This window comes from Neoarius graeffei, chromosome 10 (assembly GCF_027579695.1).
Source record: "Neoarius graeffei isolate fNeoGra1 chromosome 10, fNeoGra1.pri, whole genome shotgun sequence".
Classification (NCBI taxonomy): domain Eukaryota; kingdom Metazoa; phylum Chordata; class Actinopteri; order Siluriformes; family Ariidae; genus Neoarius; species Neoarius graeffei.
This window is the reverse complement of record NC_083578.1, coordinates 61,320,237-61,337,293: the sequence shown is the minus strand read 5'-3', so window position 1 is coordinate 61,337,293 and position 17,057 is coordinate 61,320,237. Positions and strand designations below refer to the sequence as shown.

The 17,057-nt window shown below is 43.3% G+C and overlaps 1 protein-coding gene across 1 annotated transcript; it reads left to right on the top strand.

Moving 5' to 3' along the window:
• Window positions 1-1,132: 1,132 nt before the first annotated feature.
• Window positions 1,133-16,688, top strand: LOC132893536 (uncharacterized). The gene is made up of 4 exons (XM_060932729.1): window positions 1,133-1,196; window positions 2,009-2,682; window positions 3,009-3,054; window positions 16,464-16,688. The coding sequence occupies exons 1-4, from the start codon at window positions 1,173-1,175 to the stop codon at window positions 16,686-16,688; spliced, it is 969 nt and encodes a 322-aa protein (XP_060788712.1). The 5' UTR covers window positions 1,133-1,172.
• Window positions 16,689-17,057: the final 369 nt, after the last annotated feature.

The following is a 17,057-nucleotide window of genomic DNA, read 5'->3' as shown; positions in this document are numbered from 1 at the left end:
ATTATGTTTTCGGGTTGTCCGTGTGTCCGTCCGTGTGTGCGTCCGTCCCGAAACCTTGTGAACACGATATCTCAAAGACTAATGAAAGGAATTTCACCAAACTTTCACCATTTGTGCACTTTGGGGCAAACATGAACTGATTAGATTTAGGTCACTGTGAGGTCAAATGTCTGTCCGAAAACCTTGTGAACACACTATCTCCAAGGCAAATGGAAGGAATTTCACCAAACTTTCACCATTTGTGCATTTGGCAACAAACATGAGCTGATTAGATTTTGAGGTTAAAAGGTCACAGGTCAAGATTACTGTGAGGTCAAATGTCCATCCCCAAACTTTGTGAACACCATATCTCAAAGACTAATGAAAGAAATTTCACCAAACTCACCATTTGTGCACTTTGGGGCAAAGATGAAACGAATAGATTTTGAGATCAAATGGTCTAAGGTCAAGGTCACTGTGAGGTCAAATGTCTGTCCAAGAACCTTGTGAACACTATCTCCAAAGCAAATGAAAGGAATTTCACCAAACTTTCACCATTTGTGCATTTGGGGACAAAGATAAACTGATTAGATTTTGAGGTCAAAAGGTCTAAAGTCAAGGTCACTGTGAGGTCAAATGTCTGTCCGAAAACCTTGTGAACACAATATCTCCAAGGCAAATGAAAGGAATTTTATGGAGAGATTTTTGTTTCTTTATTATCCGTACTCGCAGACACCGTGATCCACGCGAATGATATAATATGCAAACGCAAGTACAAAATTCGTGACTTGTAAATTGGGATTTGCACGCATGTATCAGGTTTTGCATGTGAATCTATACTGAAATTTCGTTTGCGACTCCTGCGTTCTTTGTGTGAAGTGATGAATCTGCATTTGCAGATCACCCAACACGCGGATGAATCCTTACTTCCGCTTGCGTAATTTTGAGACATTCATTTCGCACTTTTCCAATCCGATCCGCATACGCAAAGGTCTCAGTCCACACGCCAGAGGCTTGCACCCCCCTCCAGTAGAGGGCGGTGTTTCTACTTTACCGAAGTTCACTCCGGTTCGGCTACCTGCAAACAACTACTGTACTACCAAGGCGGCTGTGGTACTACCAGAGGTCTACCAGAAAAATTTTAATGGAGCGAAATATGGAAGCAATAACATCACGTTAACCTCAAGGACGAAATGGAAACAGAAATGAATGCCTGGGTGAGTCGAATATTTTGACATGATCAAGTAGTCAGAGATTGTTAAGTACTTTAGACTGACTTTGCAAGTAGTCTACTGACTCGCTAGTACTTTTGGCAATGTGTGTTTGTTTCATTTCCCTTATAAAGAAATGTACAGTAAAAAGTACAGTAGCCTATTACTGAATAGCCTACAATATGTTGACACAAAAACGCAAATGCAAAAAGAGAGTGTAGTGCAGTTATTCCATAAGGGTTGTCACACACAGGCTATCACATTGCTAGCAGGCTAGTCGACTACAAATGAAACAACCAAATGAAATGACGTTTATGTAGGCTACAGTGGAAATGTATGGTCTACGTAGCCAAATGCAGATTGCGTATATGAAAATGGCTTCCAGTCGATCGATGGCTTTATGGATTTCAGACAGATTTAAGCTTTGAGGATTGAGACAAAAACAGCATTATCTAATAAACAGACAGTCCACAGTATGCAGCAAACATTGTAATCATAGATTCATAGGCGCCAAAACTATTCACTTTTCTAAAAGCTATCTCTGGAGTACCATTAACGTATAAAAGCTTATTCTCTCTGGATTTAATATAAAAAGAGGGATGTTCCAACCTCCTCTATACTTTATTGCCCACACATGATTATAAATCAAATGCATAAATACAGTAGGTGCATTTACTTAGGGCTTAGGGGGCTGGTACGTTTAATAACAGAGTATTAGGGAGTGAATACTTTAGGATATGCTTTTGGGGGGTTTATTATTTTCTTTAATTTTAGAGATTATGCATGCATGCCATCTTATGTTTGATTTTTCTTTGTAGGAATTATTGAGACAGCATGTTTTGGACAGACTGTTGACCAGGGTCACACTTGTTCTTCAGCAAACAGACATGGATGAAGACTACCTGCGGTTTGTGTGTACACAGGAAATGGTTTTCCTGGACATCATATCCCACCATATTCCAGTGTCCCAGGAAATAACTGACTGTTTGAGGGCATTGGTCAATGCCCTGATGCTAAGGGAACATCAGCACCACCCTGTAGCACCAGTGCAATTTGAAAGCCGAAGTACAGCTGGTCGACCTAAAATCTCCATTTGTCCTGATCATTTGAAGCACCTTCTAGACATTGGGTTACCACTGAATACCATAGCTGGATTGATGGGGTTGTGTCGTGCTACATTGTACAGAAGGATGTCTGAGTACAACATTTCTGTCAGAGAACTGTACAGCACTTGCACAGATGCTGAGCTGGATGAGCGTGTTTCTGCCATAAAGGAGACAATGCCACATGCAGGATACAGGCTGGTCAAGGGGACTCTGGCGGCACAAGGGTACCGAATCCAATGGAGTCGTGTTAAGGCTGCTATGCATTGTGTGGACAGTCTAGGGACACTATGCAGAATGACCCAAATGGGGTGTGTTGTAAGGAGAACTTATTCAGTTCCCTGCCCTATGTACCTTGTGCATATGGACACAAATCATAAGCTCATAAGGTAAGTCAGCTAACTCAATTGTGAAAGTCAGCTTTATTGTTATACAAAGGAATCAAAATTACGTGTCTCACTGTTTTGTGCATACACAAAGACAGAACAAACATTAAATTCAGAACATGAAGTAAAGTATGGTATTATGTTCTTAACTGTCCTAGGTTTAACAAGTAACATTATTGTAATAACATTTTTACTAGCTACTACAGTATCCTCAAATACATAAAGCTGAACATCTTGTAGTGTGTGTGTACATTATTTATTTTGAGCATGTATCTTGGTTTACAAAAATGCGAAGTGTTACTGCATGTCTTTTCATGTTGTTCCCCCAGATACAATATTGTCATCTTTGGCTGCATAGATGGCTTTTCCCGTAAGGTGAGTACAGCACAAAAGTCCAATCATCCATGCCGTTTTATGGTAATCCAAGTATGGTCATAGAATATTGGCTTTGCCATGTATTTACATTAATGCCATGTATTTACATAAATTTGAAAACAAAAAAGGCAATTTGAGACACATTGTGTTTGCTTACCTGCTTGTTTATGTCAAAAGCTATGGTTGAACTTTTTTTTTTTCTAAACTTGCGTCCATCTTGTCAACAGATAATGTACCTGAGAGCTGCAGACAATAATCGATCTGAAACAAACCTAGCCTTCTTCCAAGAGGCAGTTCAGGAATTCGGCTATCCACTCAGGTGAAATTTCACTTGGGTCCACTATGTCAAGGAACTACTAACCGTGGCACAACTATTCAGATAATCTTATTGACCATGTCTACATGCCTTAAAGGAACAGACCGCCGTATTTCTATAAACATGTTCTTCTCTGAACTGAGACAGGCTGATAGGTAGCTCTCTGAGCTCTGTGCGTGCCCCCAGTCAGTTAGACGCGCCCCCCAAAGTTGTTAGAATGTAGCTAGGCTCAGCAAAGTGGGTGGCATTTTTTTGGGCTAATGTTAGATATGACCAAGCTCTTCCAAGTTTTCCCTGGACACTTACAATGTTGAGCGTTCACGCCATTGCATTGGATTGACGGTGTTGCCATGTCATTCAGATGTTTTCCAGGTTCCTTATAGTCCTCCTCTGTGAAATGCTCAGAGCAAACTCGCCAGGTCTTCACAACTTCCAGTGTTGAGGGATCCAGCTGTAACGCAACTAGCTTCTAGCTGCTATCCAAACTTGCCATTGTTTGTAGTAGGTTGGAATTGTGTGAAACATCACAGGACTGTATACCCTCGACTTGTTGTCTCAACCCAGCAAGATGCATTTAACAACCATTACATGCATTTCATTATAGAAATATGGTGGTCTCTTCCTTTAAATTATTTCATTCATTTCTGAGCCTGATGATTGGCTGATATTAGTTAACATACAGTAAAACAGGCTTGCCCGAAAAGGGGTAGAGGACTATTACAGTATGTGTTCCCTATCACCTTCAATTTCACTACCATTATACAAACACAATTGCTTGACGTCTGTGATATTCATTCCTCTCTCATGTAGGACCTGTTTACACGTATATGGATATTTTTGTAAACGTATCTGTTTGGGCCTTTTGTTACACATAAACAGAGTTTTAGCTCCCTAAAGTGGATATTTTTAAAGTAGGAGTTTTAAGTGGAGATTTCTGAAACACACCTGTCACAATGGCGTTTTTATTTTTATCCACATGCCGTGTTTTTATGTAAACAGGTAAAAAAAAATATCAGCGTTTAAAAATATCCACATACGTGTAACCAAGTCCCTAATCAGTAGGTCCCATATCCCTTTTCACATTTTCCCTTTCCCACATGTCTACTGCACCAGTCCAATATCACAGTAAAGAAGCTGTCCTTTATTTGCTCTTTGTAAGTTCCTTGTATGCTTGTTAAATGATATTGTTCTTTGCCACACCTTATTTTATGTTTTATTGACAATATTTTGCATAGAGTTTGAGCAGATCAAGGGGGAGAGAATGTTGGAGTGGCTCGCTTGATGTTTACTGTACGTTTACAAAAATATCCATATACGTGTAAACAGGTCCTACATGAGAGGGGAATGAATATCACAGACGTCAAGCAATTGTGTTTGTATAATGGTAGTGAAATTGAAGGTGATAGGGAACACATACTGTAATAGTCCTCTACCCCTTTTCGGGCAAGCCTGTTTTACTGTATCATAGCCGATGGGAGTAGGAGCATGGGTGGACTGTGTCATCACTGGCCCTCTGGGAAAGTATAGCTCTGACCCCTGACTCAGAAGCATCGACAATAAACTGCTTGGTTGGATCGGGTATGGTGAGAAATGGGTGCTGTGGTAAACCTGTGCTTGAGCATGGAAAAGGCTTTCTCTGCTTCCTCCCCCCACTTGAGTTGGGTCTTGGTCAAGGTTAGGGCTGAGAGACGTCCGGTCACCGTGCTGAAATTGCGAATGAAGCACCTGTAGAAGTTGGCGAATCCTAGGAAGCGCTGGAGCTCTCGTCTCAAAGATAGAGTGGGCCAATCAGCAACTGCCTCGAGCTTGAGGGGGTCCATCTGGATCGTTGCTGGGGAAATGATGAATCCCAGAAATGAGACAGAGCTCTGGTGAAATTCACTTTTCTGCCTTGACGAACAACTTGTTCTCTAGCAGGCGCTGGAAGACCTGCCGGATGTGACCTCGATGTTCCTCCAGGGAGCGGGAGAAGATTAGGATGTCATCCAGGTACATGAAAATGAAGATGTTTAGGAAGTCCCTTAAGACGTTGTTAACAAGTGCCTGGAAGACTGCGGGCGTGTTGGTCAGGCCAAAAGGGACCACGAGGTACTCGTAGTGACCAGTGGTGGTGTTAAAGGGTGTCTTCCACTCGTCCACCTCCCTGATCCTGATGAGATGGTATGCATTGCATAGATCTAGCTTGGTAAATATCTTGGCTCCCTGGAATAGTTCAAAGGCCGTAGTCATGAGCGGTAGTGGGTAGCGGTTCTTGTCCGTGATGCTGTTAAGACTCCGATAGTCAATGCAGGGGCGGAGTGACTTGTCCTTTTCGATGAAGAACCCTGCCCCTGCTGGGGAGGAGGAAGGGCAGATAATCCCAGCTGCTAGTGACTCAGTGATGCACTTTTCCATGGCTTGTCTTTCAGCAGGAGAAAGAGAGTAGAGGTGTCCCTTGGGTGGCACTGTCCCAGGCAGGAGGTCAATACCACAGTCGTAGGGTCTGTGAGGAGGGAGGGACACTGCTCGGGTCTTACTGAAAACTAGCTTAAGGTCCAGATATTCCAGAGGCACATGTGAGAGGTCGGGAAACTCGCTGGCTGAAGGCTGTGATGGTTTGGCGGGAGGTAGAGTGAAGTTCAGACAGGAGGCCAGGCAGGAAGAACTCCAGCCTAGGATGGTGTTATTAGTCCAGTTAAGGTGGGGATTGTGCTGCATTAACCATGATAATCCTAGGACGATGGGTATGTGGGGGTTGTTCATAACATGAAGCTGGATGGTTTCTGAGTGGTTACTAGAAATCCTTCAGGTAAGCAGGGCAGTAAGGTGGGTGATGCTGGTCAAGCCAGTGCCATTGAGTGTCAGGACAGTGAGAGGGACGTCAAGAGCAAGTAGCGGGATTCCCAGATGCTTGGCAGTGGCGGAGCAGATCAGGTTCCTGTCCATCCCTGAGTCGACAAGGGCCTGGAGGTGGTGATGCTGGTTGTCATGGATAATGATGACAGGAAGTAACAGGTGATTAGCAGGGGACTGGTTCTGAGCGTTGCCCACCAGGGCCCCTTGATTCACTGGTGGGCTCATCCTTTTAGCGGGCAGACTCGGCAGATGTGTCCCAGCTGACCGCAGTAGAAGCAGGCCCCCATGCTCCACTGGCAATGGCGTTCTTCCGCTGACACCCGAACCCAGTCTACCTGCATGGGTTCGATGGACGTGGCGGGAGGTGGAGAGGTGGTGAGTCTGGGGCAATTCTTCTCTCTCTTCTGTTGCTGGATCCGAGCGTCGATGCGGTTGATGAGGTCCATGAGGCTGGATAGGTCTGACGGCAGTTCCCACGATACCAATTCGTCCTTGATTGCGTCAGACAAGCCGTGCAGGAACGTGTCGATCTGGGAGTTCTCGTTCCAACCGCATGAAGCCGCCAACATCCAGAACTCAATGGCGTAATCAGAGGTAGACTGGGACCCCTGCCACAACTCCATGAGCTCTCTGGCCGCCTCCTGGCCGGACAGAGGACAGTCGAAAGTTCGCCTAATCTCCTTGGAGAAATCTTTGAAACTGGAACAAAAGGGTGCATTGGCATCCCAGACCGCTGTTCCCCACTCTCTGGCCTTGCCAGTGAGGAGTGTTATTGTATATGCTACCTGGGAGCGTTCTGTGGGGAAGGCCAGAGGTTGCAGCTCTAGGGTCAATGAACATTGAGACAAAAACGATCTGCAAGTACCTGGTTCTCCATCGTAGGGCTGAGGCACTGGAAGTCTCGGTTCATGGAGAAAGGCAGTGGCAGGAGCTGAAGTAGGAGACGGCTGAGCAAGGGTAGGCATGGCTTGACAGTGCTGCATCTGTGTCGTGAGAAGGTTGAGTGTGTTGGACAGGGTGGCGAGGTTCTGGGTAATTTGTTGTAGGTCTTGTTGGTGGGTCTCGAGAAGAGTCCTCTTCTGCTGGATGGCCGTTGTCAGATGGGCAAGTTCCGCTGGATCCATGTTGGCTAAAACGTATTGTTAGGGTGGGTGGAGGTATGGTGAAGTTAGGATCCACAAACACAACACAGACAGTAATCCAATAAATAATTGGATTTAATTCACAGAAGAAAGGGCGTGGCAAAAAGGTAAACAAACAGGACAAAAAACAAATGGCAAAAACAGTCCAGACAAAATAAGACAAACAACTTGACAAAAACATGACCGGCAAAGACAAAAACACTGGTGCAAAAAAACATGAACAAGAAAAGACCCTTAGTGCAAGAAACCATGAATCTGAAATAACCCTTAGTGCAAAAAACACCATGAACCAGAAGAATGCTAGTGCAAAAAACACCATGAACCAGAAGAATGCTAGTGCAAAAACCATGAACAAGAAAGTCACTAGAGAGACCCATGAACAGTAAGAGAGGCATAGAAACGACTAAAGAAGCAAAGGAGGTGTTCTGGCAAAGTCTGAGGGCTTATTTATACACAGCAGTGAAAACCAGGAAGTGAATACGGGTGAGAAGGGATTCCTGTCCTGGATCCGGATCGGCGCTGGCGTGAGAGATCCATAATCTCCGGAGTGGATGTCCGGGGCGGAGCATGACAGACCTGAGTTAAAATGGAAAGAGGAAAAGGTGTAAGTGACTGTTCTTCAGGTGACTGAGAATGGCAACGCAGGACATGATCAGACTGGCAGCAACAATAGTTTGTCCCCAACTACTATATAGTATAGTCTGTAATACATAAAACTAATCACAAAGACAAATAGAAAATGTAAGTTCAGTGGGGAAGAACGTAGGTCTACAGCGATATGGAATGGAAATCATATAGTCAGGTGATTTTTTTTTTCTTTTTTCTTTTTTTTTTCCTTTGCCATATTCTTGACAGTTGGGCAAGTACATGTGTGGCATACACTGTTATGCTGTGGAGGCATTTTACTGGCATTGTTTAGAGCCACTATTTCCCTTAGAAGGAAACGCCACTGCAAATTAACACGGTTTTTTTCTGAATGATCACCTTTACCCTATGATAAAACAATTTTAACCTGAAGGGAGTGGTATCTTCCATGAAAATAATACTCCCATCCACAGGGCACAAGATCTCACTGAATGGTGTGATGCATGTAAAAATGTCAATTAACCCAAATGAATATCTATGGGAAATTTTGGCCAACGTGTTCACCGCCACCATCATTAAAACTACAACTCAGGGATTATATTTTGGAAGAAAGGTGTTCGGCCTTCTAACAAAGTCACAGAGACTTGTAGAATAGACTTCAAAGGACATGAAGCTTCTTCTTCATTATTATTCATCTCATCTCATTATCTCTAGCCGCTTTATCCTTCTACAGGGTCGCAGGCAAGCTGGAGCCTATCCCAGCTGACTACGGGCGAAAGGCGGGGTACACCCTGGACAAGTCGCCAGGTCATCACAGGGCAGACACATAGACACAGACAACCATTCACACTCACATTCACACCTACGGTCAATTTAGAGTCACCAGTTAACCTAACCTGCATGTCTTTGGACTGTGGGGGAAACCGGAGCACCCAGAGGAAACCCACGTGGACATGGGGAGAACATGCAAACTCCGCACAGAAAGGCCCTCGCCGGCCACGGGGCTCGAACCCGGACCTTCTTGCTGTGAGGTGACAGCGCTAACCACTACACCACCGTGCCGCCCTATTATTATTATTATTATTATGAGAAGACAGCTGTATTAGGTATAAGAAAGGTGCTGCAACCAGTTCACCATGGACCGCTTAGGGATCGTGAGGTCGACATCTGCGGGCAGGCCAAGGGTGGGGCATTCACTGAGGATGTGCGCTATGGTCTGCGTAGGTGACCCGCAGGGGCAGGCTGCAGATGGGCGCAGACCCCATCGGTCCATGTTGGTATTGAAGCAGCCTACCCCGGTTTGCATCCGGTTAAAGGTGACCAACTCTTTCCTTGGGAGGTTGCCACCTGGGGGTAGTGCTGTATTCGGTGTGACATTGTTGGTTGCCAGTTGGGCAGGGTGTGCAGTCTGTTGCCAGGTGCCTCTCTATGCTTCATTCTTCTTCTTCTTCTACTTCTTCTTATTATTATTAAATAAAGTGTACATGCCCATTTTATTCATTACATGGTTCAAGAAGTGTTGAAATAAAAGTCACACGTATTAAAAATTCTGCTCCTTTGATTATTTTCTGCGGCATGGTGGTGTAGTGGTTAGCGCTGTCGCCTCACAGCAAGAAGGTCCTGGGTTCGAGCCCCGGGGCCGGCGAGGGCCTTTCTGTGTGGAGTTTGCATGTTCTCCCCGTGTCCGCGTGGGTTTCCTCCGGGTGCTCCGGTTTCCCCCACAGTCCAAAGACATGCAGGTTAGGTTAACTGGTGACTCTAAATTGACCGTAGGTGTGAATGGTTGTCTGTGTCTATGTGTCAGCCCTGTGATGACCTGGCGACTTGTCCAGGGTGTACCCCGCCTTTCGCCCGTAGTCAGCTGGGATAGGCTCCAGCTTGCCTGCGACCCTGTAGAAGGATAAAGCGACTAGAGATAATGTGATGTGATGTGATGTGATTATTTTCTCTTCTTAAATTAGCTTAGAAATTACATAGGTACAATGAAAATAACTACATTATGTACTAATTACATGTTAATAGGTTATAGTGGATATTGTATTATTGCAGGCTTAAAGGTTAAATGTTCAGTGGAATAATATTCTTTCTTACCAGAATGATTATTAACAATCCACTGTATGTGGAAAATAAAGTCACAGGTATCCAAACATGGCACTATGTTTACATGGAAACTACTGATAAAACAAAACATACAAGTCATACCACAATTTATCATTGTTTAAAATAGATTACATTTTAAATCTCTTATCTCGATTTCCACACAAACGCAACACTTCTTTTAACCAGTTTGATTTGTCACATACTCTTTAGTGTTAATCATCATTAATTTCCTACTTCTTACTATTTCAAAAATGAACATTTTTATTACATATTTAAAAAAAACCCAATAACAATGCCTTTCTAGCAAACCATCAGTTAATAGGTTTCAACCAACAAATACAGAGTCACACTGAAAAAATGGGAGAAGAGTTTTTTCAGGGTTGTTTGATTTACATATATGCTTTCTGTATATAAAGACATGATCTTCTGAACATATGTTAATCTTCTAGAAATATTTTAATCTTGAGAAATGTAAAATCTGTACGTCTAAATCATGTTAAGAACAAAGGAAGTCGTTGTGTTTTGTCTGGAAACTCCGCCTCCTGGGAAAACAGAGGCATTACAGCTCGCCATCTTTTCACTCCTGTTTTGACTCGAGTTGGACTGTGGATCTGGAGAGCTTTCTACAACTTAAAGGTAATTCAGTCTTATCAAATATCGGTGAGAGTTAGAGGTAGTCACTTTAGACGCATTGTTTTTACTGATCCGAGGTTTTTATCTGCCAGTTACATCCAGACGCACAGCTTGTGAACAGGCAAGGCAGGCAACTACTTGGGGCCCCCTGGCCCAGGGGCCCCCTGAGAGTCGGGGCCCGAGGGCTTATTTATTTTGTTTTTTATTGTTTTTATTGTTCTTTACCATTGTATTTTCACATTTGGAATTTAAAAAACTTTGGTTTCATACATTTTTCGTTGGTGTCAGATTATTTATAACATATTGGTGATGAACACTGGTCAGAAGGGCCCCCTGGAAATTTTTGCTTGGGGCCACAACAGACTCTAGAATCGCCTCTGGTTACATCAAGCAACCTTAATGATTAACAAATCAAAGTTAATGCGAACGTTATCTACCACTCTCTAGCATTAGCTGTACCAATGCCCATGAATATTGTTTCATATGAATATTGTGGGCGGCACGGTGGTGTAGTGGTTAGCGCTGTCGCCTCACAGCAAGAAGGTCCTGGGTTCGAGCCCCGGGGCCGGCAAGGGCCTTTCTGTGTGGAGTTTGCATGTTCTCCCTGTGTCCGCGTGGGTTTCCTCCGGGTGCTCCGGTTTCCCCCACAGTCCAAAGACATGCAGGTTAGGTTAACTGGTGACTCTAAATTGACCGTAGGTGTGAATGTGAGTGTGAATGGTTGTCTGTGTCTATGTGTCAGCCCTGTGATGACCTGGCGACTTGTCCAGGGTGTACCCTGCCTTTCGCCCGTAGTCAGCTGGGATAGGCTCCAGCTTGCCTGCGACCCTGTAGAAGGATAAAGCGGCTAGAGATAATGAGATGAGATGAATATTGTGTTAACATTTCTCGAAATGTGTAAATAGCACTTCATTAAGTCATGTTAAGCTGTGAGATAAGGAGCTTCAGGATCTGTCGGATTCAGATAAACATTTTCGTGTGCTAGCTGAGATTTACATGAGCAGGAAATAAAATGATCGCTGTAAAGCTTCACTAAAGCAGTTGGTTAAATAAAATGAGTCTAAAAATAAGTTGAATGCTGTGTAGGAAAATATTTTCGTATTATTCAAATGCCTTTGCATTTTATATAATTTTAAACTTAATTTTAAATCATTTGAGAGAGCTATGTCACAAGCAGGAGATAAAATATTTTTTCTAAGGCTTCACCGACAAGTGGGAATAATAAAATAAAGGGATTTTTGCTTGTTTGTTTATTTTTGGATAGGTATTTGGTTATTATTCACCGTATTCACATCACCTTCAGCAAATAATTGTTAATTATTTTTTTCGCAGTCTGGTTTTCATCAAATCCCACGCTCTGATTGGCTGGTGAGCGGGTCCGTATCCTACGATACAGACCCCAGTTATGGACCTCTGGCGACTTGCTCGTTCACAACAACAACAAACATAGTAACAATTTTTGTCAACATTTATTTTCACATTTCTCAGGAGAATAGCATTAATTTTACAGCATGGATAGCAATAACGACAGTGTTCACAGCGAAAGCCAGTTTTACTACCCTGAGGAGGAAGAAATAAAATAAAACATTTTAGGAGAAAGCTAAAAACCTGTAACTTGCTAACGCCCAGCAAAAACATGGCTGAATCCTGAATGACTTCTATTTGTATAAATAGGGGACTACACAGGGGCAAAATGTAGTTTATTTCCTGCCATGGAAGTGCACTTGTATACCAAGGAGGAAGCAATTTGCATTTCAGCCGTGAATGAGGATTCAAAATGGCGGCTCGACTCGGTTTTCCCGTTCGGGTGCTCTCGTTTTCTGTTAGAATTTCATTCTCATCTCATCTCATTATCTCTAGCCGCTTTATCCTTATACAGGGTCGCAGGCAAGCTGGAGCCTATCCCAGCTGACTACGGGCGAAAGGCGGGGTACACCCTGGACAAGTCGCCAGGTCATCACAGGGCAACACATAGACACAGACAACCATTCACACTCACATTCACACCTACGGTCAATTTAGAGTCACCAGTTAACCTAACCTGCATGTCTTTGGACTGTGGGGGAAACCGGAGCACCCGGAGGAAACCCACGCGGACACGGGGAGAACATGCAAACTCCACACAGAAAGGCCCTCGCCGGACCCGGGGTTCGAACCCAGGACCTTCTTGCTGTGAGGCGACAGCGCTAACCACTACACCACCGTGCCGCCCTGTTAGAATTTGGTAAAGAAAAAAATAAATATATTATTTACCAGCTTAAGGTCGGTCTGTATGGTGAAATACCGTGACCTCGGCCTTGAATACTGACCTCGGCCCAGAGGGCCTCGGTCAGTACTTTCAAGACCTCGGTCACGGTATTTCACGATACAGACCTTCCAGCTGGTAAATAACATACAGTTAGGTCCATAAATATTTGGACAGAGACAACATTTTTCTAATTTTCGTTCTGTACATTACCACAATGAATTTTGAACAAAACAATTCAGATGCAGTTGAAGTTCAGACTTTCAGCTTTAATTCAGTGGGTTGAACAAAATGATTGCATAAAAATGTGAGGAACTAAAGCATTTTTTTAAACACAATCCCTTCATTTCAGGGGCTCAAAAGTAATTGGACAAATTAAATAATTGTAAATAAAATGTTCATTTCTAATACTTGGTTGAAAACCCTTTGTTGGCAATGACTGCCTGAAGTCTTGAACTCATGGACATCACCAGACGCTGTGTTTCCTCCTTTTTAATGCTCTGCCAGGCCTTTACTGCAGCTGTTTTCAGTTGCTGTTTGTTTGTGGGCCTTTCTGTCTGAAGTTTAGTCTTTAACAAGTGAAATGCATGCTCAATTGGGTTGAGATCAGGTGATTGACTTGGCCATTCAAGAATATTCCACTTCTTTGCTTTAATAAACTCCTGGGTTGCTTTGGCTTTATGTTTTGGGTCATTGTCCATCTGTATTATGAAACGCCGACCAATCAGTTTGGCTGCATTTGGCTCGATTTGAGCACACAGTATGTCTCTGAATACCTCAGAATTCATCCGGCTGCTTCTGTCCTGTGTCACATCATCAATAAACGCTAGTGACCCAGTGCCACTGGCAGCCATGCATGCCCAAGCCATCACACTGCCTCCGCCGTGTTTTACAGATGATGTGGTATGCTTTGGATCATGAGCTGTACCACACCTTTGCCATACTTTTTTCTTTCCATCATTCTGGTTGAGGTTGATCTTGGTTTCATCTGTCCAAAGAATGATCTTCCAGAACTGTGCTGGCTTTTTTAGATGTTCTTTTAGCAAAGTCCAATCTAGCCTTTTTATTCTTGAGGCTTATGAGTGGCTTGCACCATGCAGTGAACCCTCTGTATTTACTTTCATGCAGTCTTCTCTTTATGGTAGATTTGGATATTGATACGCCTACCTCCTGGAGAGTGTTGTTCACTTGGTTGGCTGTTGTGAAGGGGTTTCTCTTCACCATGGAAATTATTCTGTGATCATCCACCACTGTTGTCTTCTGTGGGCGTCCAGGTCTTTTTGCATTGATGAATTCACCAGTGCTTTCTTTCTGAGGATGTACCAAACTGTAGATTTTGCCACTCTTAATATTGTAGCAATTTCTTGGATGTTTTTTTTTCTGTTTTCGCAGCTTAAGGATGGCTTGTTTCACCTGCATGGAGAGCTCCTCTGACCGCATGTTTTCTTCACAGCAAAATCTTCCAAATACAAGCACCACACCTCAAATCAACTCCAGGCCTTTTATCTGCTTAATTGAGAATGACATAACGAAGGAATTGCCCACACCTGCCCATGAAATAGCCTTTGAGTCAATTGTCCAATTACTTTTGATCCCTTTAAAAACAGGGTGGCACATGTTAAGGACCTGAAACTCCTAAACCCTTCATCCAATTTTAATGTGGATACCCTCAAATGAAAGCTGGAAGTCTGGACTTTATGTCCATGTCCATTATATAACTATAACTTGAATATGTTTCAGTAAACAGGTAAAAAAAACCCAAAATTTGTGTCAGTGTCCAAACATATATGGACCTAAATGTATATATGTATTCTATTCCCTTCTAGCGGGTTTCATTCACTGCTCTGAGTATATGTGTGTTCACTGCTTCAGGTGAGTTAAATGCAGAGAAAGAATTTCACTGTGCTCTCAAGTATATTTGACAAATAAAGGCTTCTTCTCTATTTACATAGAAACACACCTTTCAGTATGTCCCATTAAAGTGCATATCACGGGTAAATTCAGGAGCAAGATCAATGTAATTCTCCTATTTTATATTAAACTTTGGTCAAATATCGGTCACATTTTGCGCAATTTTTTTACCTTGCGCAATACCAGAAAAATTCAGTTGAAATCAAGCCATTTGAGGCGAATTCGTCTGCCTTTGAAAAAACTTGCCATTTGGATTTCCCGGCCAACATTGATTTTCATGACGTCACGTGCGGGACGCCTCCCTCTGAATCCCACGTCAGCGCTGGTTTGTTTATGAGAAAATGACCTGGTGCTTTTCTGCAAATTTCTTCAATGTTATCATCTCATCTCATTATCTCTAGCCGCTTTATCCTTCTACAGGGTCGCAGGCAAGCTGGAGCCTATCCCAGCTGACTACGGGCGAAAGGCGGGGTACACCCTGGACAAGTCGCCAGGTCATCACAGGGCTGACACATAGACACAGACAACCATTCACACTCACATTCACACCTACGGTCAATTTAGAGTCACCAGTTAACCTAACCTGCATGTCTTTGGACTGTGGGGGAAACCGGAGCACCCGGAGGAAACCCACGCGGACACGGGGAGAACATGCAAACTCCACACAGAAAGGCCCTCGCCGGCCCCGGGGCTCGAACCCAGGACCTTCTTGCTGTGAGGCGACAGCGCTAACCACTACACCACCGTGCCGCCCCCAATGTTATCATGTAATTATTAAAATGGTTAACAGATGTATCATAGGAGGGTGCAGCAACACCAATCTTGATGGGATTAGTACTCATTGTTTTCCAAAAGACCGGACAATGAGAGAGAAATGGGAGCCCTTGCCGAGGACCTGGAAGCCGAGGACCAAAACAGATCTGAGAAAACTGACCAAGAAAATCGGCAGTTCACAAGTTGACTGTTGCCAGGGTAAGAAATAATTCTGACATCTCATTATATTCTTCATCCAAAGGTGAAGTAACATTGCGTTCAGGTGACAATTCCATATTTCAATGCAAAATCGCTAGCTGCTAAACTTGGTCTACATAGGCTGTGCACTTAAACCGTGCAAGCTCTCGCAGCCTGCTGGCGGTTCCGCAGGTAACGTCACAAATCTGGCTCCAGACTCCCTGGGGATTTTTCCATACGTGTTTTGTTATTTTATTTTTTTTCTGCTGTAGACAGATGGCCTTGTGCAAAATTACCCTTCTGGATGAGTGTGTAAAGGGACATACTTTCATATAAAAAAAACCCGAAATTGGTCCAGGATGCACATTAAAATCCTTGCAGCAAATACTAAATTGCAATGTCAGTCTTGATAAGAAAATCATGCAGGACATTGACTTTTTTTTTAAATTGAAAACCTGAAGGTGGTTTTCATTTTAATGAAAATGTTTTTTTGCATGTGGGCAATTTTGAGACCCTTAGGCACCTCTCAGAAGAAACAGAAACTTTGTGGTGTTTACTGGATACTAGGTAACTCAACTGGTTAGAAACTGGTATATTATTAATGCAGACATTCAGTATAATATTTCCAATGCATATATTTAATGTGCTTTTATTTGATCTCATTTGGTTCTTTTTGTGACTGTGCACTCAGACAGAATATGAAGCCCTCATCCAGAGATCCATTGAGGAGACCACAGTGGGAATATATGTTGTCAAACATGATGCCACTAACAAACCAGATGACATTGGGATTGTCCTGGAAGGCCAGATGGTACTGCACAATCTGGACAATGCTGCATTAGCTGCTGTCATGGTATTTGGCCTAAAGTGTGCCTTCAATCTCAACTACCCTCCTGAACTAAAGTACTCTTTCTAAGTGCTCCAGAAAATCATGATGGAGTTGAACAGCAACACACTCTTTAAAAAAGCCTTGTCAGATTTGCAGATTTCTTTTTAACTAACAGTGCTGCAACAAAAGGTGTTTTCCCCCCAGGTCTAGGACTTTGGATGATGATGATTATTATTATTATTATTATTAAATAATTCTCTCCAGCTCTTTGGTGTTACTGCTGGGTGTTATTTGCCTAGTCTCAGCTCCTCCCCGAAGCTTAGAGACTTAAGACCTTCCTGAGAATGTGTGCCATTCCCAAAAGAGCTGATACTTGCATACTCCCTGTAATATCAGGGATTCCCAGTGTTTCTTGCCAACATCTAAAATCTTTGGAAATGGTTCCAAGTGCTCCTA

What these genes read in the sequence shown, in the direction of transcription:
- LOC132893536 (XM_060932729.1), top strand. Translation starts at nt 1,173, where the DNA reads ATGGAAACAGAAATGAATGCCTGG. An exon ending in ACAAATCATAAGCTCATAAG is followed by an intron (nt 2,683 to 3,008) that starts GTAAGTCAGCTA and finishes TTGTTCCCCCAG; the next exon opens with ATACAATATTGTCATCTTTG. An exon ending in TAGATGGCTTTTCCCGTAAG is followed by an intron (nt 3,055 to 16,463) that starts GTGAGTACAGCA and finishes CTGTGCACTCAG; the next exon opens with ACAGAATATGAAGCCCTCAT.